Below are 25,174 nucleotides of genomic sequence, written 5' to 3'. Positions count from 1 at the left end.
TATGTGCAATTGGACAGCAATATTTAAATAAATATTATAGTCATTATTATTATAACTAAAATGCCCCCTGGGGAGCATTTTAGTTATAAGTGCTGATAAAATTGGTTACAAAACAAACTCATTGCAAAGATAATTTAATACGATGGGAGTTCAGTTACTTATTCCTTTTTTATTGTTCATTTAAAAACCTCTTTTCAAAAAGTGGCAGAAGTAATGTTTATTCACTGAGCAGCATGTGCTTTTTGTAACATAACAGACGTGTACAGTAGTTATAAAGGGAATAACAAATGGTAAGTTATATCCAAAACACAGTGATTAATTAATTGACTATATATTACCCCTTAGCAACCTGCACGACACTTTGTGTACAAATTGTACATCACGTAAATAGCAAAGTGGAGTGGGACGGGCGCACCAAATGCACTTACACTAGGCACATTAGACAGAGTGATGTAGACTGTCAAGATAGGGCCCATGATGTTGTTTTATTTCCTCCTGTCATTTCTAACCTATTCATATTTTAAGTTCAGGTGTGAAATTCAGAGTGTGTTGATCTACTTTCTTTCAGGGGCGGAATCGTGGCGTTGGAGTCCACAGGGATCCCAGCGATACCCAACAACCTGCGTTCCCATACTCTGGACAGATCGTCCACACCCGGCAACAACCGGAGGGTCAGGGTCAGCAACAACAACACACACACACACACACACACACACACACACACACACACACACACACACACACACACACACACACACACACACACACACACACACACACACACACACATATACAGGGGCAATATTATTTTGTCAGTATTATATTTGTATTAGGGGCCTCACTGGGCCCCTGTCAGTCCTTATTCACCCCTACACACACACACACACACACACACACACACACACACACACACACACACACACACACACACACACACACACAACGAGGGATCCATTGCTGTTTTCACAGCTTGTGTGTGTGTGTGTGTGTGTGTGTGTGTGTGTGTGTGTGTGTGTGTGTGTGTGTGTGTGTGTGTGTGTGTGTGTGTGTGTGTGTGTGTGTGTGTGTGTGTGTGCGTGCAGCCTGACGGAGCAGAGAGCATTGCCAGTTTATACTCCGGTGACAGTTTGCCGAAGAAGACGTCCTCCGGCCAGCAGCAGATAAACTGTGACACCCCCAGCATTTGCGTGTCCCAGGCCTCAGTCTCCTCAGGTATCTCACTTACAGCACGCCAAGAGACGTGACTTTGCTGAACGGCTGCTTCTGATTCACAGTTTCACATCTCACCCCAAGCAAATCACAGAGCGGCAGTTTTGCAGAGATGAGAAGAGAAACTGTAACTGTGTTAGAAGCAGCCGTTTTTATTAGAGGGTGATGTTAGATGACGTTTTGGGCAATCAGTCAGATGTATCTCAGCTGTTGATGTTTCCACTTTTTAAATTTCAGGGTTGGGAATATCACTGTGTCACAAACCAAAATGTGCCTACTGTATATATCAGTGCAGGGGCGGTTTGAGCTTCAAGTGAAGGGGGGGTTGGGTGGAGCGTATTGTGACTTGGTTGAGTGTGCCCAGTACCCACCAAGGAAAATTTAAAAAAATCTATAAGCTTTTTCCTGAATTAAGGGCAATTGAGGTCATAGGTTTTTAATGTGCAGTTTTTATTTTAGTAAGTCAGAAGTCCCTTCAGCTTTTCCCTTGTTTTCACTCGGTGTCGCTACAGCAGATCTGAGGTGGATCTGCTTGTTGATTTGGCACAAGTTTTACGGCGGATGCCTTTCCTGACTCAACTCCACATTACATGGTGAACGGGCAGTGGTGGGTTTGAACCGGGAACCTTCAGCACTTCAGCATAACACACAATTTTCATTTTAAAATTGGAAATCTTCCAGTTCTGCGTGGAGCATCGTCCATTAATCAGCCTTTGTTTATGCAAGACGTTTCCCATATATTATCACACTTTTGATCAGCAGATGGGGGGGGGGGGGTTGCAACCCCCTCAACTCCCCTCTAGATCTGCCACTGCAAGAATCATTTAAAGTCTCACTGCCAAGTCTGACTGTACAGTCTTCATTTTGGTGCCATTTTATTCCTCACACACAAAATCATTACCATTCTGCATTACATCATCCGATGACAGACATTCAAATGTGAGCGTTGATATTTCATTTTTGTTCTCTGGCTTTTGTAAATTCTAGGAATACGAGACCAAAATCTGCTGTCCAACCTCAGCAATTACTGCAACACAGCGAGGGCTGATTTAATGAGGATCAAGGGTCAGAACAAGTATTTCTTCTGCCATTTTCAAGTATAATGATTATTTGCAGCTGGTGTCTCTGACTAATGGAAGACTGAAATGTGTTCTTGGGCTTCAGTACTGAGATCTGAGAGGGTAGAATGTTCTATTTTCCGTCCTGTTACGTAGAAAGTTGTCCTGTGCAGGTAATGTGTCAGTCACATTAAGGCAGCACCAGCAGTTCTCACTGTTGAGCTGCTTTTCTTGTATGGCGTTTTTATATTGACAGAGTTAATTTAATGTGGTGTTTAAATATTAGTTCAAACAAAATAAAATGATGTTTGTTGAATCGTACCTTTTTTTTTTTTTTCATTGTTGGTTTGTTTGCTTTCTTTGTCTCTCGCTCCCGTTTCAACCGGTATTAATGAAGCTCCCTTTATCTTCCTTTATTCCTTCTTCCTTTTCTCACCAGACCACAGTCACTCAGAGATGGATCTGTCAGGTCCAGGATCTGAACCGAGCGATGACACCCTCAGTCTCAGAAGCCGTTCAGTCCCGGGCCTCAACGAGACGGTAAGAGACATCGGTGCTTCCTCTCGTCTTTCCTCAGCTCTATCCCTGCTCACTGATTACATATCACTGCTCCATAACACATCCCCGCCGGCCACAGACCACACACACTGCTGTGGGGAAGTCGCACAATCTCTGAGTAATGGAAGACTCAATTTCAAAGGGTGGATTATGGATTTAGGTTGTTATCCAATCATAGGAGTGTTAGCAGGACACTACTATGCCCGATATCCCAGTTTTTGTCATTATAGCGGGACAGGCGTATAACAGTAAGCTAGCAGAGTGGTGCAAGCAGGGTACGGTACATGCTTCTAGCACAGAAGGTTCTCAGTTCAAGTGCCCGCGGTACCCTTTGTACATCTGGAGTTGTGTCAGGAACAGTGTTACCACAGTTACTTTGAAAAAGTAATCCAATGAATGATTACTGATTACTCCTTGAAAAAGTAACTTAGTTACTTTACTGATTACTCAATTGTAAAAGTAACTAAGTTAGATTACTAGTTACTTTTTTAGTTACTTTCCCCAGCTGTCGACAACAACCCTCTGCCACCTCAACATGACAATGATACCTGTTTTGCCAAAACTCGCTTTATAGTCACCCTTTCTTGACTTCAATGAAAATAAATACTTGTTTTATAAAAAGTAAAATAAAGACCTCTTTCTTGATCTCATATTTAACTGTTGACAGCACTGTAACAGTAAAACTTGCAATTTCTAGCCTACATTGTTTATAAATGTAACTATTAAATTCTTTCTAACATTTTTCTAACATTTAAATTCTCTCTAAACATTTTACTTGTCGAAATTATTATTATTATAAGTAGTATTAGTAGTTGTAGTAAAAAAAGGCTTCAAAACTGGACCTTTAATCCAGGGGTGTTGTGTGTTTGTGTGTGTGTGTGGGGGGGGGGGGGGGGGGGGGTTGCACATCCCTGCCCCACGCCCCCATTCCATCTGGATTCACCCCTGCTTTGGCGTTTGAGGACAAAGAATAGATAACATTTATTTATGCAGAAAACATGACCAGATTTACAGGTAAGAGAGTTTTATTGGGTTTTCACATCATGTGGTCCTCAGAAAGAGTTTAGGTGCATTTGAGTGGAAAATAGTGTTAGTTGTTGACGCGTCGCGGAGGATCAGCTGTTTTTAATGACCAGATACAGAGCGGCTCAGCTCAGAATTCTAAATAAAGGAGGAAAAAGCATAAAAATGTCTTTGTAAAGCTCAGTGCAGGTGTGCTGTTGTCACCGTGCTTTAAGAGGTGAGGATGAGCTGCTGCAGAAAACCGCGGATGAAAAGCTCGCAGCCCGCTTAAAGTGGGCAGTTCAGTCAAACCCCGACCTCCTGCCCACGGACCAAGTTTAATGCTGCTATCGACCCACAATGCAAAAATAATAGTAACGCACAGTGACTTGGAGAAGTAACTTTAATCTTTTTACTGATTTGGAAAGATTAACGCGTTAGATTACTCGTTACTAAAAAAAGTGGTCAGATTAGAGTAACGCATTAACGCGTTACTGGCATCACTGGTCAGGAAGGACATCTGGCATAAACATTTGCGCAAATCAACAAGCAGATCTACATCGGATCTGTAGTGGCAACCCTGAGCAAAGGGGGAGGGGCCAAGATACCTTACTTACTTGTACTAGGAATTTAAATGGTAATTGGACTGCATTTATATAGGGCCTAGGTCAAAAATAATGAAGCCAAAGTGTGACACAACCATCAAAATTTGAAAGTGGTCTTTTTTGTGAAATGTTATCATTTTAGATATGGGTATATATCAGAGTTTCAATATTTCTGTTGGTCTCGGTTCAGTCATTGCTAGAAATTATCAGTGCATATATACTATAATGTGCTAGAGCGTAACGCTTGCAACAACAGTTGGAGGTATCTTCTTTAGTCTGCAGAAGCCTGAAACAAAGACATTCTGTCCATTATTATTGAACAAGTAATATAATTATTATATTGAAGCAGAGTAGGAGATATAGCTAAGGTTTTGACACAAATAAATCAAGGACTTATTCTCAGCGTTACGCTTGCGACAACTTTACCTTGCTTTAGAAACATGATGTTTTTTCTAGGAAATGACATTTCTACCTTTACAGAAATGTATAACTGTGTGTTAGTATGAAACACAAACAAGCAAAATGACAAAATACAAGGTTATTTCTTTAACATTCAACTTTAAATGATAATGCTAAATATCAATGTCACACAAAATTGATGAAAAAAGTGCTTTTTGGGGGTAAATATCGTGCATATCTCTGGAACCGTGCAGAATTTTTCCATGAAATTTTCAATACCTGTCAAAGAGACTATAGGCAACTCACATATAAATCTGGATGGTGCTAAATAAAATAATGGCTTGTTCATGACAAATGCAATGCAAATCAGAAGTTAGGCTTCATTATTTTTGAACTAGGCCATAGAGCTTGGAGCTTAAAGTGCTTTACATTAATGCTTCACATACACACACACACACACACACACACACCAGTGTCAACGTGCTGCCATGCAAGGTGCTCACTACGCACTTGGGGATTAAGGAATTGCGCAAGGGTCCTTGGTGATTTTCCATCCAGATGGGGGTTTAAACCGCAAATCCTCTGGTCTCACACCTACTGCTTAACCACTTGACGAGAGGTCTTAAACTCATTCCAGAAAGGGCAGAGACAGTGCAGGTTTTCATTGCAACCACCCACTCCACCAGATGATTTCACTGATTAATATCACTTTGGGCAGGTGGAATCAGTGAATCAGTGAAATCATCTGGTGGAGTGGGTGGCTGCAAAGAAAACCTGCACCCTCTTGGCCCTTTCTGGAATGAGTTTGAGACCTCAGCACTAGACCATCACCTCCCCAATAGGATTGTAACTCTGCAGTCACATTAGCCACAAGTAACAGAGGCAAAGTGAAACTTGCCATTCATTTTCAGAGTGGTCCTTCTGCAGAGACAAGAGACAATGGTCACTACGCTCACAGCTAGGCATCTGGGCAGTTCTCAGATCAGCCTACATGTGTGCCAAGATTGATGATGATATTTGACCTGATCTTTGCCAGAACAAGCTTTTTAAGGGCAACTGAGGGCTCCAACTTCATCCACATACCAAGTTTAGTAGGAAGCGGGAGATCAACCTAGAAGGACTAAATGGACTGTATTTATATAGTGATTTACCATCTGAATTAGAAGTTCAAAGTGCCTTACAACTATGCCTCACATTCACCCACAGACCAGTGCCAAGGTACTGTTATGCAAGGCCTTCGGCTAGGATCCTCTGGTCTCAAGCCCGCCGCTTAACCACGAGACCATCACCTCCCCACTAGTAGGGGAACAGATAAATGTTTCTCAGCTTTTCAATCAAAAATGTTTTGGTTGTTGAAACAGTTCCAGTTAGAACCAAGGAACCATCGTTCAAATCTGACCGCTTTCCAGCCAGTTTTATTGGAACCATTACGGAAGTGGAATAACACACATCCAATCATGACATCTACACACTTCTCGCTTGTTGTTCTGAAAAGAAGCTAGACTTTTTTTTTAATTGTTTTTATTTAGTTAGTTAGTTTATATGAACAAAAGGAGAAAAAAAACCCCACCAAAAACCAGCCCCAAACAAACAGAGGGGAACAAAAAGGGTGCACACACCAATACCCAAAAGACAAAAAAGGGAAAACGATGCATCATTGAAATCACTGCATGTAATATAAGGTGCCATTTACGCAGGGTCCGACACGCAAGTCATTGCCTGATCACGCCGATCCCAGGACAGAGAAAGAAAGAGTCCCAAATGGCAGCAAACCGTGTGGAAGAGTCCATTCTGGAAAGTCTCAGATTCTCTGTCTGTATGACAGATATCATGTCCGCAATCCACCTTATATACGATGGAGGAGTTGGAGATTTCCACTCGTAGAGGATGAGCCGTTTGGCGACTATCATGCCTAGCCTGAGAGACAACTGTGTAGCTTTAGGGAGACTCATAGAAGCTCTGGAGCAGCCAGGAATGGCCAATTTAGCATCAAGGATGATGGAGCATGTACAGTTGTATGCAAAACTTTGGGCACCCCTGATGATTTCCATGATTTTCCTTTATAAATCATTGGTTGTTTGGATCAGCAATTTCAGTCATATAGCAGACAAACACAGTGATATTTGGGAAGTGAAATGAAGTTTATAGGATTTACAGAAAGTGTGCAATAATTCTTTAAACAAAATTAGGCAGGTGCATAAATTTGGGCACCCAACAGAAAAAATACATCAATATTTAGTAGATTCTCCTTTTGCAGAAATAACAGCCTCTAAACCAGTGGTGTCCAAAGTATTCCAGAAAGGGCCGAGAGGGTGCAGGTTTTCCTTGCAGCCACTGACTCCAGCAGGTGATTTCACTGATTAACATCACTTTGAGCAGGTGGGATGAGTTCATCAGTGAAATCACCTGCTGGAGTCAGTGGCTGCAAAGAAAACCTGCACCCTCTCGGCCCTTTCTGGAATAGTTTGGACACCACTGCTCTAAACGCTTCCTATAGCTTCCAATGAGAGTCTGGATTCTGGTTGAAGGTATTTTGAACCATTCTTCTTTACAAAACATCTCAGGTTTGTTGGTTTCCGAGCATGGACAGCCCACTTAAAATCACACCACAGATTTTTAATAATATTCAGGTCTGGGGACTGAGATGGCCATTCCAGAACATTGTACTTGTTCCTCTGCATGAATACCTTAGTAGATTTTGAGCAGTGTTTAGGGTTGTCATTTTGTTGAAAGATCCAGCCCCGGTGCAACTTCAACTTTGTCACTGATTCTTGAACATTGTTCTCAAGAATCTGCTGATATTGACTGGAATCCATGTGACCCTCAACTTTAACAAGATTCCCAGTACCTGCACTGGCCACACAGCCCCACAGCGTGATGGAACCACCTCCAAATTTTACTGTAGGTAGCAAGTGTTTTTCTTGGAATGCTGTGTTCTTTTTCAGTCCTGCATACCACTCCTTGTTATGTCCAAATAACTCAATTTTAGTTTCATCAGTCCACAGCACTTTATTCCAAAATGAAGCTGGTTTGTCCAAATGTGCTTTAGCGTACCTCAACCGACTCTGTTTATGGTGTGTATGCAGAAAAAGCTTCCTCTTCATTACAGCATCTCCTTGTGCAAAGTGCGCTGTATAGTTGAATGATGCACAGAGACACTGTCTGCAGCAAGATCATGTTGTAGGTCTTTGGAGTAGGTCTGTGGGTTGGCTATGACTGTTCTCACCATCCTTCGCTTCAGCTTATCTGAGATTTTTCTTGGCCTGCCACTTCGGGCCTTAACTAGTACTATGCCTGCAGTCTTCCATTTCCTCACTATGTTTCTCACAGTGGAAACTGACAGCTGAAATCTCTGAGATAGCTTTTTGTATCCCTGCCCTAAACCATGATGTTGAACAATCTTTGTTTTCAGGTCATTTGAGAGTTGTTTAGAGGCTCCCATGTTGCCACTCATTAGAAGAGATGCAAAGAGGAGAAACATTTGCAAATGGCCACCTTAAATACCCTTTCTCATGATTGGATTCACCTGTGTAAGGAGGTCCAGGGTCAATGAGCTTACCAAACCAATTTTGTGTTCCAATAATTAGTGCTAAATGTATTCAAATCAATAAAATGACAAGGGTGCCCAAATTTATGCACCTGCCCAATTTTGTTTAAATAATTATTGCACACTTTCTGTAAATATTAGAAACTTTATTTCACTTCTCAAATATCACTGTGTTCGTCTACTATATGATATATGTAACTGAAATTTCTGATCCAGACAACCAATGTTAAATATAAAGTAAAATCATGAAAATTATCACGGGTGCCTAAAGTTTTGCATACAACTGTGTAGGCGGAAGCCAGACTTTTTGAGGTGTGAACCTAATTTATCTTTTGTCCAAATTCAGTGAAAGGTTCCAGATTCGGTGTACAAACATCATGAGAGGATCAATTAGCGAGGTGTTTGAATGTTAATTTCAGTGTTGCGTGTGCAGACTGAAGCAGGTGGAGGATCTGACGGTCAGTAAGCGGCTGCTTCGTCTCCGTGCTTACAGAATGTTCATTTGCATTCAGAGCGACTCTCAGAAACGCCTGAGAACATCGGCATGCTTAAACATGCGATCCACATCAACACCACCACTCAGATGTTTGTGCTCACATCCTCACGCTGAAGCCGGTGACATTTCATGTGATATAGCCGAGTAAACAAATGACCACACTCTCTGTCTTGGACTTGTCTCATTGAATTTCTGGAAGCGCGCTGCGTCCACCCACGCCGGCCGAGCCGCTCCTGAAAACGTTTCCATTTCAAACAGCCTTTGTCCAGCTTTCTGGATGTCGCCTTTCTTTTGATTAAATCAGACTTGTCTCATCTGCAGGAGTTCTCTGATGAGGATGCGGAGGAGGACATCGATGCTCTGATGTTGGCCCACAGCAAGACAGTCAGCCGACGCCTTAGCATCGCTGTTTCATCGGTAACGCCCATGTTTGAGCTACTCCAAAAACAAAACCAGCACACTAGAATGCATGCAAACGTGCAAACACACACACTGATCCCTTTAACAAGCTTAGATGGCACGTGAGTCCTGGCTGTACATTTCAGTGTTGACTCTGTAAACATAATATGAGCCACCGGGTGAAGGGGCGGCCGGTTTGTGTCAGTAACACAGCATGCTTACACATTCTGCTGGATTTGCTTCAAATAAGTTCACATTAGACTTGAAACATTTTTTGCGTCTGCATAAGAACACATTGTACCTTCATGAACTCATACAGGTTAATGTGGCATGTGAACAGGAGTATTTGATTGAGTTCACAGTTACGGTATTGGCCTGAATATAAGACAGCCCTGATTATAAGACAAGTCTCTTGTTTTCAAGACACTTTTTTAAAAAATGTTTTCTGAACACTAAACTTTTTGGAAGAAATATGCTTTTATTTATAAAGAATTCTAAAATATGTATATGAATGAATGGATTTATTCGGCACACACACAAATCCAAAAGAACAGAAACATACCAGTAATATGAATGTTATATAAAGAAGCCTGTGAGTCTGAAAGGGTGTGGGCAGAAGCAAAGCTTATCAATCAGTCATAACAACATATACACAAATTCACAACACACTACATATCAACACAGACATACCCTTCAATATTCAATTACATTTCAATTCATGTACAAATATGTTATGTATAAAGCGCCAAATCACAACAAATTTGGCCCAAGTCACTCCATAACCCTGCCGACCCCCAGAGCAAGCACTAGGCATGCTCAATGGCTCTAGGGGGTGACCCTCTGCTTGGGCCGTGCATATATACCTGTATACATACATACATACACACACATTATATACATATATACACTTATACACACACATATACACACTCACATATATACCTATATACATACCCACTAACACATAAATAAATATACACTACATATATATACACATATATACATTTATACCTACACATACATATACATACCCCTACACATATACACATATATATACACACACACACACACACGTATACATATATACACATACATACTACATATATGCATATACATATATACACACACATATACACGTACATATACATACATATTGACTGATTGATCATTTATTTTGAGTTTTACAAAATAAGCATTTCTTTGACATCTACATTTACCCACATTGGGTTGAAAAGAACAGGAGATACAAACATACACGCATACATACCCGCGCACTTAACCCGAAAAGTGGTGGGATGAAGATGAACTATATGGTTGTATAAGGTGTGTAAAAGTCCAGTCTGTAATTATCAGATTACTTAATTTTTTTTTTTTTTTACATATTTATTTCCAAGAAAACATCAGTTTTATATTGTGGCCAATATGGAAATTGAGTTATCAGAAAAGATGCTATGGTTTACTGAAAAATAGATGCATAACATTTATTTCCCGTATTTTCTAGAGTATAAGTTGCACACATGGCAAAAAAAGACTCTTTAAGTGAAAAAAACATATGTTGAAGGAAACTTGCATTTTTTTTTCCCCTCTGTATTAACAACTCTTTAATTTGGGATTTTGTACATGGTTGCTGTGTACTTTTTATTATTGGCATTTGTTCTTCCATTATTGGAGTTTATTCTGTTTAGTGCCTTTATTTGTGAGAAAGCCCTATATAAATAGTTAGTATTATACACTTAACAAAAATATAAACGCAACACTTTTGGTTTTGCTCCCATTTTGTATGAGATGAACTCAAAGATCTAAAACTTTTTCCACATACACAATATCACCATTTCCCTCAAATATTTTTCACAAACCAGTCTAAATCTGTGATAGTGAGCACTTCTCCTTTGCTGAGATAATCCATCCCACCTCACAGGTGTGCCATATCAAGATGCTGATTAAACACCATGATTAGTGCATAGGTGTGCCTTAGACTGCCCACAATAAAAGGCCACTCTGAAAGGTGCAGTTTTATCACACAGCACAATGCCACAGATGTCGCAAGATTTGAGGGAGCGTGCAATTGGCATGCTGACAGCAGGAATGTCAACCAGAGCTGTTGCTCGTGTATTGAATGTTCATTTCTCACATTCGCTGGCGTTTGGCACGTTGGAGAGGTGTTCTCTTCATGGATGAATCCCAGTTCACACTGTCCAGGGCAGATGGCAGACAGCGTGTGTGGCGTCGTGTGGGTGAGTGGTTTTCTGATGTCAATGTTGTGGATCGAGTGGCCCATGGTGGTGGTGGGGTTATGGTATGGGCAGGCGTCTGTTATGGATGAAGAACACAGGTGCATTTTATTGATGGCATTTTGAATGCACAGAGATACCGTGACGAGATCCTGAGGCCCATTGTTGTGCCAACATCCAAGAACATCACCTCATGTTGCAGCAGGATAATGCACGGCCCCATGTTGCAAGGATCTGTACACAATTCTTGGAAGCTGAAAATGTCCCAGTTCTTGCATGGACGGCATACTCACCGGACATGTCACCCATTGAGCATGTTTGGGATGCTCTGGACCGGCGTATATGACAGCATGTACCAGTTCCTGCCAATATCCAGCAACTTCGCACAGCCATTGAAGAGGAGTGGACCAACATTCCACAGGCCACAATTGACAACCTGATCAACTCTATGCGAAGGAGATGTGTTGCACTGCATGAGGCAAATGGTGGTCACACCAGATATTGACTGGTGTATCCCCCCCCCCCCCCCCATAAAACAAAACTGCACCTTTCAGAGTGGCCTTTTATTGTGGACAGTCTAAGGCACAACTGTGCACTAATCATGGTGTCTAATCAGCATCTTGATATGGCACACCTGTGAGGTGGGATGGATTATCTCAGCAAAGGAGAAGTGCTCACTATCACAGATTTAGACTGGTTTGTGAACAATATTTGAGGGAAATGGTGATATTGTGTATGTGGAAAAAGTTTTAGATCTTTGAGTTCATCTCATACAAAATGGGAGCAAAACCAAAAGTGTTGCGTTTATTTTTGTTGAGTGTAATTATTAACGAATGCATGATTTTTCAGCATATAAATCACACCAGAGAATAAGTCGCCTTGCAAACTGGAAACTTTATAATTGCCTAGGTTTCCATTGGAAAAGAGATCTTGATCCCAATGGGACTAACCTGGTTACAGTAAATAAAAAAATTAATTTAAAAAAGGGGACTTCTATTCCGGAAAATATGGTAAATTCACACAAAGATCGTGTTTACATGAGCATGGAAGCTCCCTGTAGATATTTTCTGCGCTTGTCCAACTGTGTAAAAACTCCACATAGACCCAGAAGACACTGGAGTGACAGCATGTCATGTCTGTCCCAGAAATACCTAGGGATCATGGCAGGGGAGAGGGGATTTGTGGGTTACATTACTTAAGATGCTCCACTGCAGCCAGGCCTGAATAAGTGGCGGAAAATAGACGGATGAATAGACTTGTGTCCTCTTTATAGGGTGCAATGTTGCATCTATAATCAGGTCAGCTATAACTTTGTTTTTCGCACCAAAGAGAAGCAATAAAACATTTTCTGAAGTACAACCTTGAAGCAGAATCAACATGTTTGCTGTCAATTCAAAAAACAAAACAAAACAAAATCTAATAACCAAATAGATGGAAGTGTGTGACTTAAGATTGTTCCAATCTTCTCAAAGATGGGACAGATTTTATAGCCTGTGAAAATGTTTTAGGTTTTATCCTAAAATCCAATATGGTAAAAAATCTGGTATAGCGAAAATTGATGCCTGAGGAAGGAATCCAACACTACCTAAAATTGAAAAGAAAATTGGGCTTACAACTCAAAAGTTCCATGTGTAAACACACCTCAAAATTTGACCCAATGTGGCACTAGAGTGCTGGAAATACTGATATTCAAGTTGGTGAAAAGAACGACAGGACTGTCGTTAGGAAGCAAATGTACTGGATTTCCCAACTCTTTAATATAGAATTATCATGTTGAAATTAAATATGACACACTGATGGATACACCAACGTTCCCTGTAGTGGGGGATAACTACTTCCAAAAGCCATGTTTTGTGTCCTGTGTGAAGTTAGCTAATCTCTATTGCTAGCTGCTAATAATTTCCAGGATCAAAATCATAGGTGCAAAATTCTAAAAATGCAGCAATCTTAGTCTTTACAGTTTTTAATGTAGTTTAACTATATGTGTTTATAAAGTAGTCCAACAGCCTTGTAAACATTTAAAAATTTCAAGAAATATTTACTAAGACACACATTAGCTGAACTAGCATGTAGACTAATTGAAGTGACTGGGCCATGTTAGCTAGCTAGGTAGCATGTCTGTTATGCAGCTGTAACTGGCTGTAACAGCATGTCAGTGACCCAAACACTTGACTTAATTTAATCTTTGAAGCTGATTTGTCAGCCAAACACACTGGTTGAGGTTCAGTAGTTATGGGAGCGCACCTGTGTTCACACAGGCCAGTTCAATTGTCTGTGAACATACATTAACCCTCCTATTACTTTCAGGTCAGGACACATATTAAGTTATAATATTTCATGAATATTATCCAGAGGAGCCCCTCCTCAGGCATCTATACAGACACTTCCACAAAAGACCCTAGCTCAGGGATGTGCACTGCTTATTGGGTAATAGGGTATTCAGTACTTTGTTTCCCATAATCCCCCTGCGCTTCCCAGAATACACCGCGGTGCTAGCAGTGTTCCGATGTTTCAAAGCCATGTAAACAATGATTAGCAAGGATGTGGATGGCACAGATTCAGGGAGTTCATGAGCGATTATGATGATGCCACGTTCTCTCAAGTTGAGGGGGTTATCTAGAACAGGTGTAGCACCCATGATGAACTTCTGCTTTGCCCCGATGTTGTCTTGTTGTCCACACTTCACGAGATGTGTTTACATTGTGCCCTGAACTGGAACTCTGCTGAAACTGACCTCTTGCATGAATCACGGACCGCAAGACAGCACACGGTTCACAACTGTGAAACAGCAAATGACAAGAACAAACCCCCCCTACCCCTACCCCCATCCCAGCATCCTGGGAACATAGGACCCTTTGTCATGGTCCCGTTATCTACCATATTGATCTGTGGAACATAGGGTCTTGAGAATATAGGGATGACCCTGTAGTCCCGTAGTTGCCTGTAAATCCACAGTACATCTCTATGTGTCACTGATGCAAAATTGGCTTACTGAAATAAATGCTTCATGATTCATTTGAAAACGGGGTGACACAGTTTTGACGCTCACATTGATGTTGTCATCTCGTATACGACTCGCATCCGTCACTGCAGATCACTGTTGGTGATATGAGTGGAAGTGGAAGGAAGTGATGAGGGAGATAATGCGCAGATGGGTGAGTCTGTCAGTGGATCAAGCTTTGGTCTTCTCAGCTCATTGCTAAATGATTCAATTTGTGGAGTGCTTCAGGGGATAATGAAAGCAAAACTGAAATGGTGCAAGTGTCACTCCCGTGATCTGCTTTCTCCAGTAACTCAGCTTCAAGGGAACATCTGTTTTATTGAGTTAACTACACCAGTGTAGTTACTGTTTTGGGCCGTATCTGTTTAACGCATTTATGAAAATATTAATGAATCAGGGGCTTTTTGCAAAAAAACTGCAAAAAAAAAAAATAATAAATAAGTTGAATCTAAAAACAGTTACATTTGGAATTAAGAATAAATTGAGTGAATATAATTTTTAATTTTACACTGATTATTTAAAAACTGTTGTGTGTTAGATGTTATACACGATGAAAAAGGAATCAGTCAATCCATAGTAAACAAATCGGACTATAAACCTCTAGGTGTGTGTTTCAGGCAACTTGTCTGACTCATCAGAAGCATTTTCCCAGTCCACCCAGCTGTAAATAGTACCAGTCTTGGCTGAGGGAGTAACCTGGCGTCCCATCCTGGGGAAGTCATGGACTTTTATTTACTGCACGCTATAGTCTCCTAGGATAAGAACACTCCTGATGGGCCTGTATCGGACTTACTCAGTTCAGTTCAGTATGCTTTACAGGCAAAAACTCTACTAAATTTTAACAATTTAAAAAATTCACACACAGTACTGTGCAAAAGTTTTTTATACATTTAATGCATCATAAAAACATTAAGAATCATGAAAACCTGATATTAATAAACCAAATATGTGAGGAATTTCAACTTTGATGATAATTGACTCGATATGAAAATCGGGTTTTACTTACTTATTTACTGGTATACAAGTTGCACCAGAGTATAAGTCGCAGGACATCAAAACTATTTTAAGTACAGCACCACTTACAGTATGAGTAATTGTGTTTTGCAGTCATTTTAATATTGCATGATCATTTACCTGGCCAGTACACTTACAAAAATTATTGTTATTATATGTTATTAGTAGTAGTAGTATGAAATTTGAAAAAATATAGCTCACATATTTACTTCTGTTGGAACTGATTTTGTGTTGACATGCCAATAAAAAAAAGGTGAGGGGGGTGCATCAAGTACTGTTTAAGATTATAACTCTGGAATGCCTCAAACGTTTGCACAGCATTGTATATATTTCTATATACTCGTATAGGGCCCTAGCACAGGTATGTACTATTGTGTCTTGTGAGTTCCCTCCCAGATAACTCAAATGTAGATTAAATAAATGGGCTCATATCTACAGTGAGGAAAATAAGTATTTGAACACTCTGTGATTTTGCAAGTTATCCCACTTAGAAATCATGGAGGGGTCTGAAATTTTCATCTTAGGTACATGTCCACTGTGAGAGACATAATCTAAAAAAAAAAAAAAATCTGGAAATCACAATGTATGATTTTATTAATAATTTATTTGTATGTTACTGCTGCAAATAAGTATTTGAACACCTGTGAAAATCAATGTTAATAGTTGGTACAGTAGCCTTTGTTTGCAATTATAGAGGTCAAACGTTTCCGTTAGTTTTTCAACCAGGTTTGCAAACACTGCAGCAGGGATTTGGTCCACTCCTACAGATAGTCTCCAAATCTTTCAGGTTGGAGTTCAGCTCCCTCCCAAAGATTTCTATTGAGTTCAGGTCTTAGGAGACTGCCAGCCACTCCAGGACCTTGAAATGCTTCTTACAGAGCACCCTCCTTAGTTGCCCTGGCTGTGTGTTTGGGGTCATTGTCATGCTGGAAGACCCAGCCATGACCCCATCTCAGTGCTTTACTGGGAAGGAGGTTGTTTGCCAAAATCTCACAATACATGACCCCCTCCATCCTCCCCTTCAATACGGTGCAGTCGTCCTGTCCCCTTTGCAGAAGAGCACCACCAGAGTATGATGTGTTCCACCCCCATGCTTCAAGGGTGGGATGGTTTTTCTTGGGGGTGTTCTCATCCGTCTAAACCATGGTAAGTGGAGTTGATTCCAAAAAGCTCTATTCTGGTCTCATCTGACCACATGACCTTCTCCCATGCTCCTCCTGGATCATCCAGATGGTCACTGGTGAACTTCCAACGGGCCTGGACATGTGCTGGCTTCAGCAGGGGGACGTTGCTGCCTTGCAGGATTTTAAACCATGATAGGTCTGTGTGACGTCAGAATTCTTGCTGGTTGGTAGGTGTTCAAATACTTATTTCAGCAGTAACATACAAATAAATTATTAAAAAAAAATCATACATTGTGATTTCCGGATTTTTTTTTCTTTTTTTAGATTATGTCTCGCACAGTGGACATGCACCTAAGATGAAATTTCAGACTCCTCCATGATTTCTAAGTGGGAGAACTTGCAAAACCGCAGGGTGTTCAAATACCTATTTTCCTCACTGTACTTTGCAGTAATATTTTGATTAAAGATGTACATTTTCATGAGTAAATATTTGGAATGTTTTTTTTTTTAAATTATAGATGCTAAATCTGCAGTGCTAACAATTCATCGTATGCATGGAGGAGTGGTGCTTGTTTTTCATCCTGTCATCTTTCTTGTGCGTAACAAAGTCTCCTGCGTGTCCGCATGTCTATGTTGACTTCACTGTAGCTTCCAGATGAGTTGGCTAATCTCTGTGGTTCTCGTCTGATAAGTGCCATGGTAAACTGTGGTGTAATGTGGTTTCTGGTTGTTTCTGCTGGAGACGGGGGTTTTTGCAGTTCTTCCTCGGGGGCCGGGGTTGCTGCGCTCGGGGTCTGCTTCTATCTCTAACACATCAACAAGCTCAATTGTCCCTCCTGCCCTTTCCTCTCATGCCCCCCCCCCCCCACCCCCGCTCCCTCTATGTGTCTCTGACATCATCGGCTGCCAGTCTTCCACTCCCGGCTCAGAGAGAAGGTGGGGCTACCTCAGTGTCCCCGACTCAGATGCTGAGACCGTGAGTCTCTCCTCCCACATCTGTGCATGAATTTATCCAGTCGAAGAGAAAAATGTGCCGCTGCAGCAAAGCATTACGTGATGTTGTGCTGATGTTTCGACTCTGAGGTATCACAATGTGTGTGTCGTTCACACACACACAGGCCATTTTAATGGGGGGATTACACACCTCTATATCTTTTAAGTCTGTAGATTAACACACATACTGTAGATATTCATCAGGGAGGATCCCGTTGGGACATAAATGAAGCAGACTTCAGAGTTGGAGAAACACAGCGTGGCTCCATTCCAACTGTGTAACTTCAACGCCGCCTGAACGATAACATTAAGACCAGTAATTTAGAACTGTTACATCCTGGCAAGAGCAGCGACAGTCACATTTGCAAAATTAAATAAATAAATTTAATAAAATAAAAGCATGACTTTTAGAGTTCTTTTTCTGCGTTTTTTTTTTTAATTGGCAGCCTTCAAATTGCACACGACCATTTTACCCAACTGTCTTTTGTATTTAACTTAATTAAAGTGACTGCAAATGTCAAAAGTTGTTAAACCATTGTGCACATCAGACAGGTTGAATATACTCTGTACTCCACTCATTCAACATTAATCCTCTGCATTATGTCCTACCAGAAAATGTCACACAGCTGACCTTTAAAAATCTCCAAAAACATAAAGTCGGGCATTGGCTGCAGATTTTGGGATACAGTGTGTGACTACTCCATGTCTTTTTGCACCATTAATTCAATTCAGTTCAATTTATATAGTGCCAAATCACAACAGAAGTCGCCCCAAGGTGCTTCACATACAGTGAGGAAAATAAGTATTTGAACACCCTGCGGTTTTGTGAGTTCTCCCACTTAGAAATCATGGAGGGGTCTGAATTTTCATCTTAGGTGCATGTCCACTGTGAGAGACAGAAACTTAAAAAAAAAAAAATCCTGAATCACAATGTATGATTTTTTTAAATAATTTATTTGTATGTTACTGCTGCAAATAAGTATTTGATCCCCTACCAACCAGCAAGAATTCTGTCTCACACAGACCTGTTAATGTTTCTTTAAGAAGCCCTCTTATTCTGCACTCTTTACCTGTATTAATTGCACCTGTTTGAACTTGTTACCTGTATAAAAGACACCTGTTCACACACTTAATCAATCAAACTCCAACCTGTCCACCATAGCAAGACCAAAGAGCTGTCTAAGGACACCAGGGTCAGAACTGACCTGCACAAGGCTGGGATGGACTACAGGACAACAGGCAAGCAGCTTGGTAGAAGACAACAACTGTTATGATTATTTATTAGAAAGTGGAAGAAACACAAGATGACTGTCAATCTCCCTCAGTCTGAGATTCCATGCAAGATCTCAATTTGTGGGGTAAGGATGATTCTGAGAAAGCTCAGAACTACACAGGAGGACCTGGTCAATGACCTGAAGAGAGCTGGGACCACAGTCACAAAGATTACATTAGTAACACATGATGGAAAACCTCAAGAAAACTGACATAGACGTCAAGTCCTTTGAAATTTTAGTGCAAGATTGGTTCTGGAGAAATACCATCAAATCCAGCATCGTACACAAGAAAAAGAAAAGAAAAACTCCTTCAATTGAGACCCCCACCGACCATTCCTTGTCCTGACTGCGGCCGAAAATTCCCACACTCCTATCAGACACATGGGCATTCAAAAACGCATCAAGGAAAATGAAGATGGAGAAGAAAACCGAATCGGACTACGAGAAACTGCCCCACATATAGAGTCCCCCTCAGTGTCCACTTTGGCAAGAGTCATTGGTGAGTATTTTATCCTGTCCTTCCTGTCCTTCAGCCGGGAGTCCAGCAGGCGATGTCAGACTTTGATTCCCCAACAGTAGCCGCAGCACCTCAAAGAGAGAGAAGGAGAGCAGAATTAATCAGCTGGAACTAACAGCACATAAAGCAATAACTCCCAACATTAAACCAACAGAGGAGAACAGAGGTTACCAATGTGGTCGCCGACAGCTAGCGCTTTGCTTCACTAAATGCCCCCCAGAATTTAATATAATGAGGCTGAGACCTGCTTCATCTGGATTTTAAAAAATATGCATATACTGTATTTCCCAGAAAATCTCTGTTCATCGTGTCCCTCAGTGTGACTGTTGCAGTAAAGAAAATTGCACGAGACACATAATGACAGGTTCTTCCGAATGCTATGATGCTGCACCTTTTTAGGGATTTTTTCAGCAATCTATGCAAATGTAGTCAATAAAATTTACCATGCAAGAGACAGTATAGTCATTTTCTTACAACCTTGCTTCAAACTTGTGCAAATGTCATGTTTCTTTATATATATATATTTTTTTATTTTTCTTCATTCTCTTGCCATTTTCTTGTTCTGCCTGTTTTTTCTCATTGCACTCTTTCTTTGAACCTCAGCTAAGTGTTTCTGTTTTCTAGTCCTTGTACCACATCTGTAGCTCTGACACTGACTGTATATCTGACATCTGCTGCTTCTTGTCTTTGACTGAACAGAGTAGTATTAACAGCACGATGAGCATGTACAGTGAGACCGGTGACTATGGCAACGCCAGGGTGAGCGGTGAGATCCTGCTGAACATCAGCTACAGCTACAAAACCGGTGCTCTGAATGTGCTGGTGAAAGAGTGCCACAACCTGGCAATAGGAGACGAGAGGCGACAACGCACAGACGCGTGAGAGCGGACACGGGCTATTATCAAACTTTACTGGTTTATAAACAAAAAAACAGATAGCCGTGTGATATCAGCTAGACTTTTCTTCTGCCGCATTAAACGGCGGCCCTGATGACTTCATATCAGGGAGCGTGACGGACTCACTTTGTCTCTTTTTAATGGCAGTTACGTCAAAACTTACCTGCTCCCAGATAAGTCGCGGCAGAGCAAGAGGAAGACGAGCATCAAGGCAAACAGCATCAATCCTGCTTTCAATGAGAATCTGAGGGTAAGTTTTTGACATTATAATCACTGTAAAAAATATTTTGAAAAGTTAAAAATCTCAGTCCAGTCACATGAGGGGTTATGACCACACTACCACAGGATCAAGACAAAATATCACAGGTGTGCGCGCCGCATTCTCTCAGCATCGCAGAAGAAATGGGTGTCTGCCATGTGTCACAGGCTGAAAATCCACAGCGGAGCATATCCTGCAGATGGTCAAAATATGCTTTTCAACTCCTGCAACCCTAAAATGTGACAACCGGTTTTAAGACGGTCTTCCTTGTTTCAGAAAATCACAGGACTGTGGCAGGACTGTGGCAAGACTGTTGTGCAAGTGTCATAAAACTGTTCTTCCCTCCATAAACACTGCAACAGTAGCCAATGTACGCACGTCTTGTGGCCCCCAATTGCACCACCGCGGTACCTTTCTTTAAAACCAGTCGCCACAGTTTAGCATCATATGACTTCAGGAAATGCTCCAGAACAGATTTTCAGCTGGCGATGCCAATTTTTTTTCTACAGCAGTCGAGAGAATGAGATTTTGTCTTGAACCTGTGGCAGTGTGGTCATAATCCCTGCTGTGATTTCAGGGATATTAGTTGCATCAATGTAGATGAAAAACCTTTCTCAAACTGCGACGTTACACTTGATCAACTAAAAATTTTGATTCAGATCAACTCAATTGCTAAGTTAACAGACTTAGCATCATGACCTCATTGAAAAATAAGCTTTTATGGTATTGCAGATTGTGTTAAACTCTTCGTGATACTATCTTACTGTGATGAAAGATTGGACCAGGAGCAACTTGGAGTGTTTGCGTATTGCTGAAAGGCAGTTTTGGCTTATGGTTAACCTGCTGTACAACAGTTGCTTGACAAAGTTAGAATATTCACTGCACCATTTATCCATCTATCCATTTCTGCTACTTATCCTATTAATCATTGTGGTGTGAGTGGAGTCTATTCCTGCATACCACTACCCTGCAGTGGGGAATAAGTTTCATTACACTAGAAGTCTTTCAGAAAGCGCTGTAACTAGGTTTAAGGATATGATTCCTTCTTTATGTTCTCTAATGTCATATACCAAACAGAGCAGAGTAGCTACCTAAACTCTGTAAGGGAGTTAGAGTATCTTGTCAATAGTTTTACATCCTCATTGAAGACAACTTTGGATGCTGTAGCTCCTCTGAAAAAGAGAGCTTTAAATCAGAAGTGTTGACTCCGTGGTATAACTCACAAACTCGTAGCTTAAAGCAGATAACCCGTAAGTTGGAGAGGAAATGGCGTCTCACTAATTTAGAAGATCTTCACTTAGCCTGGAAAAAGAGTTTGTTGCTCTATAAGAAAGCCCTTCGTGAAGCTAGGACATCTTTCTACTCATCACTAATTGAAGAAAATAGAACAACCCCAGGTTTCTTTTCAGCACTGTAGCCAGGCTGACAAAGTCAGAGCTCTATTGAGCTGAGTATTCCATTAACTTTAACTAGTAATGACTTCATGACTTTCTTTGCTAACAAAATTTTGACTATTAGAGAAAAAATTACTCATAACCATCCCAAAGATGTATCGTTATCTTTGGCTGCTTTCAGTGATGCCGGTATTTGGTTAGACTCTTTCTCTCCGATTGTTCTGTCTGAGTTATTTTCATTAGTTACTTCATCCAAACCATCAACATGCTTATTAGACCCCATTCCTGCCAGGCTGCTCAAGGAAGTCCTACCATTATTTAATGCTTCAATCTTAAATATGATCAATCTATCTTTGTTAGTTGGTTATGTACCACAGGCCTTTAAGGTGGCAGTAATTAAACCATTACTTAAAAAGCCATCACTTGACCCAGCTATCTTAGCTAATTATAGGCCAATCTCCAACCTTCCTTTTAAGATTCTTGAGAGGGTAGTTGTAAAACAGCTAACTGATCACCTGCAGAGGAATGGTCTATTTGAAGAGTTTCAGTCAGGTTTTAGAATTCATCATAGTACAGAAACAGCATTAGTGAAGGTTACAAATGATCTTCTTATGGCTTCGGACAGTGGACTTATCTCTGTGCTTGTTCTGTTGGACCTCAGTGCTGCTTTTGATACTGTTGACCATAAAATTTTATTACAGAGATTAGAGCATGTCATAGGTATTAAAGGCATTGCGCTGCGGTGGTTTGAATCATATTTGTCTAATAGATTACAGTTTGTTCATGTAAATGGGGAATCTTCTTCACAGACTAAAGTTAATTATGGAGTTCCACAAGGTTCTGTGCTAGGACCAATTTTATTCACTTTATACATGCTTCCCTTGGGCAGTATTATTAGACGGTATTGCTTAAATTTTCATTGTTACGCAGATGATACCCAGCTTTATCTATCCATGAAGCCAGAGGATACGCACCAATTAGCTAAACTGCAGGATTGTCTTACAGACATAAAGACATGGATGACCTCTAATTTCCTGCTTTTAAACTCAGATAAAACTGAAGTTATTGTACTTGGCCCCACAAATCTTAGAAGCATGGTGTCTAACCAGATCGTTACTCTGGATGGCATTTCCCTGATCTCTAGTAATACTGTGAGAAATCTTGGAGTTATTTTTGATCAGGATATGTCATTCAAAGCGCATATTAAACAAATATGTAGGACTGCCTTTTTGCATTTACGCAATATCTCTAAAATCAGAAAGGTCTTGTCTCAGAGTGATGCTGAAAAACTAATTCATGCATTTGTTTCCTCTAGGCTGGACTATTGTAATTCATTATTATCAGGTTGTCCTAAAAGTTCCCTAAAAAGCCTTCAGTTGGTTCAGAATGCTGCAGCTAGAGTACTGACGGGGACTAGCAGGAGAGAGCATATCTCACCCGTGTTGGCCTCCCTTCATTAGCTTCCTGTTAATGCTAGAATAGAATTTAAAATTCTTCTTCTTACTTATAAGGTTTTGAATAATCAGGTCCCATCTTATCTTAGGGACCTCGTAGTACCATATTACCCCATTAGAGCGCTTCGCTCTCAGACTGCGGGCTTACTTGTAGTTCCTAGGGTTTGTAAGAGTAGAATGGGAGGCAGAGCCTTCAGCTTTCAGGCTCCTCTCCTGTGGAACCAGCTCCCAATTCAGATCAGGGAGACAGATACCCTCTCTACTTTTAAGATTAGGCTTAAAACTTTCCTTTTCGCTAAGGCTTATAGTTAGGGCTGGATCGGGTGACCCTGGACCATCCCTTGGTTATGTTGCTTTAGACGTAGACTGTGTTTCATAATTATTGTATGGCCTTGCCTTGCAATGTGGAGCGCCTTGGGGCAACTGTTTGTTGTGATTTGGCGCTATACAAGAAAAAAGTTGATTGATTGATTGACTTCTATTTTGTCATTTGATTTTTAAATGCATAAGCATACCAAACGGAAAATGTCAGCTCTCTGTCCGTGATCAAAGTTACAGTTACACACACATATATGTACACAGATGCCGCTTCTCTTTTAATATATTGTGGTGAGCTGTGCAGAAGAATGAAAACTGAGCCAGAGCTTTTTGTCTTTTCTGCACACCCACATACAGAGACAGTAGCGGAAGACATCAAACACACTACACTTCTCACTCATGGTAATGGTAACATGACACTTAACTAAACTGACTAAACCAATTGAACTACAAAAACACAAATCAATAAAACTAACAACACTGTTAATCTAACATGAACCACAATAACATTTAAGACCTGAAACTCCCATGGTGCATTGCAGTACAATGTCCATTGTTCACTGTTGTAAACTAATATCACTTCTCAGAAAATATTTGTCCTATCAATTTTCCATTTTATCAGCATTCATGCTTGACCCAAATTACTTAAGCATTCCAAGCAGCGAATGTCAGCTTGCCCTGATTTCTCCTTGATCGAAGCCATACACACGCACACACACAGAGGCCACTTGGCTATTATAATATAGATGTACTTTATAGATTAAAAGTTGAGGTGGGTTGTGCACTTATTTGTTTTTATTTATTTTTTGTCAGTTTACTTATAATACATATCTTTAAGTTAAAATTCTAATAATATAAGTTAATTTACTTAGAGGAACTTAATGTTTTTTTTTTTTTAACCACACACTCATCTTCAACTGCTTATCCAAGATTGGGTCACGGGGGGCTGGAGCTTGTCCCAACAGTTACAGGGTATGAGGCGGGGTACACCCTGGACAGGACGGCAATCTGTTGCAGGGCTTCTTTTAACCAATCTAGTACAATTTTGTGGAGCCTGTTAACAAAATCAATTTAAAGTTACTAAATCAGTTTTATTGCATTTTATCAAGTTTTAAATGTTAGACAGTTGAACAAACTCAAATAATATTAGAATAAAGAGTGTAGGTTTTTGTGACCATGGTTAGAGTGGGAGGACAGATTGTCTATAAAACAGAGGAATGGTGGTTCAAACCCTGACAAATACTTCTGTTTGTTAAAATGTCTTAAATCAGTTCCAGTCCTACAGAGATTTAAATAATTTGCAATTGTAGCAACTTCTCTCTCTGCTTTTTGCATTCTGTTGACTCTCCTCTCCCTCGCCTCGCCCCCGAATGGTCCCCCTAAAAATCGTCCCCCCCCCCGATGACGCTGACGTTTCTTCCACTTT

At 40.6% G+C, this 25,174-nt stretch overlaps 1 protein-coding gene across 1 annotated transcript in view; it reads left to right on the top strand.

Moving 5' to 3' along the window:
• sytl5 (synaptotagmin-like 5) overlaps positions 1-25,174 on the top strand; it is a 48,763-nt gene that overhangs the window by 12,864 nt on the left and 10,725 nt on the right. The window contains 7 exon segments of the mRNA XM_034186213.1: positions 569-677; positions 1,083-1,212; positions 2,707-2,807; positions 9,196-9,291; positions 17,554-17,619; positions 20,127-20,305; positions 20,471-20,573. Coding sequence (XP_034042104.1) covers positions 569-677; positions 1,083-1,212; positions 2,707-2,807; positions 9,196-9,291; positions 17,554-17,619; positions 20,127-20,305; positions 20,471-20,573 — 784 coding nt within the window.

Source organism: Thalassophryne amazonica, chromosome 14, assembly GCF_902500255.1.
Source record: "Thalassophryne amazonica chromosome 14, fThaAma1.1, whole genome shotgun sequence".
Lineage (NCBI taxonomy): Eukaryota > Metazoa > Chordata > Actinopteri > Batrachoidiformes > Batrachoididae > Thalassophryne > Thalassophryne amazonica.
Note: the sequence above shows the minus strand (reverse complement) of the source record. Positions and strands in the feature narration are given on the sequence as shown.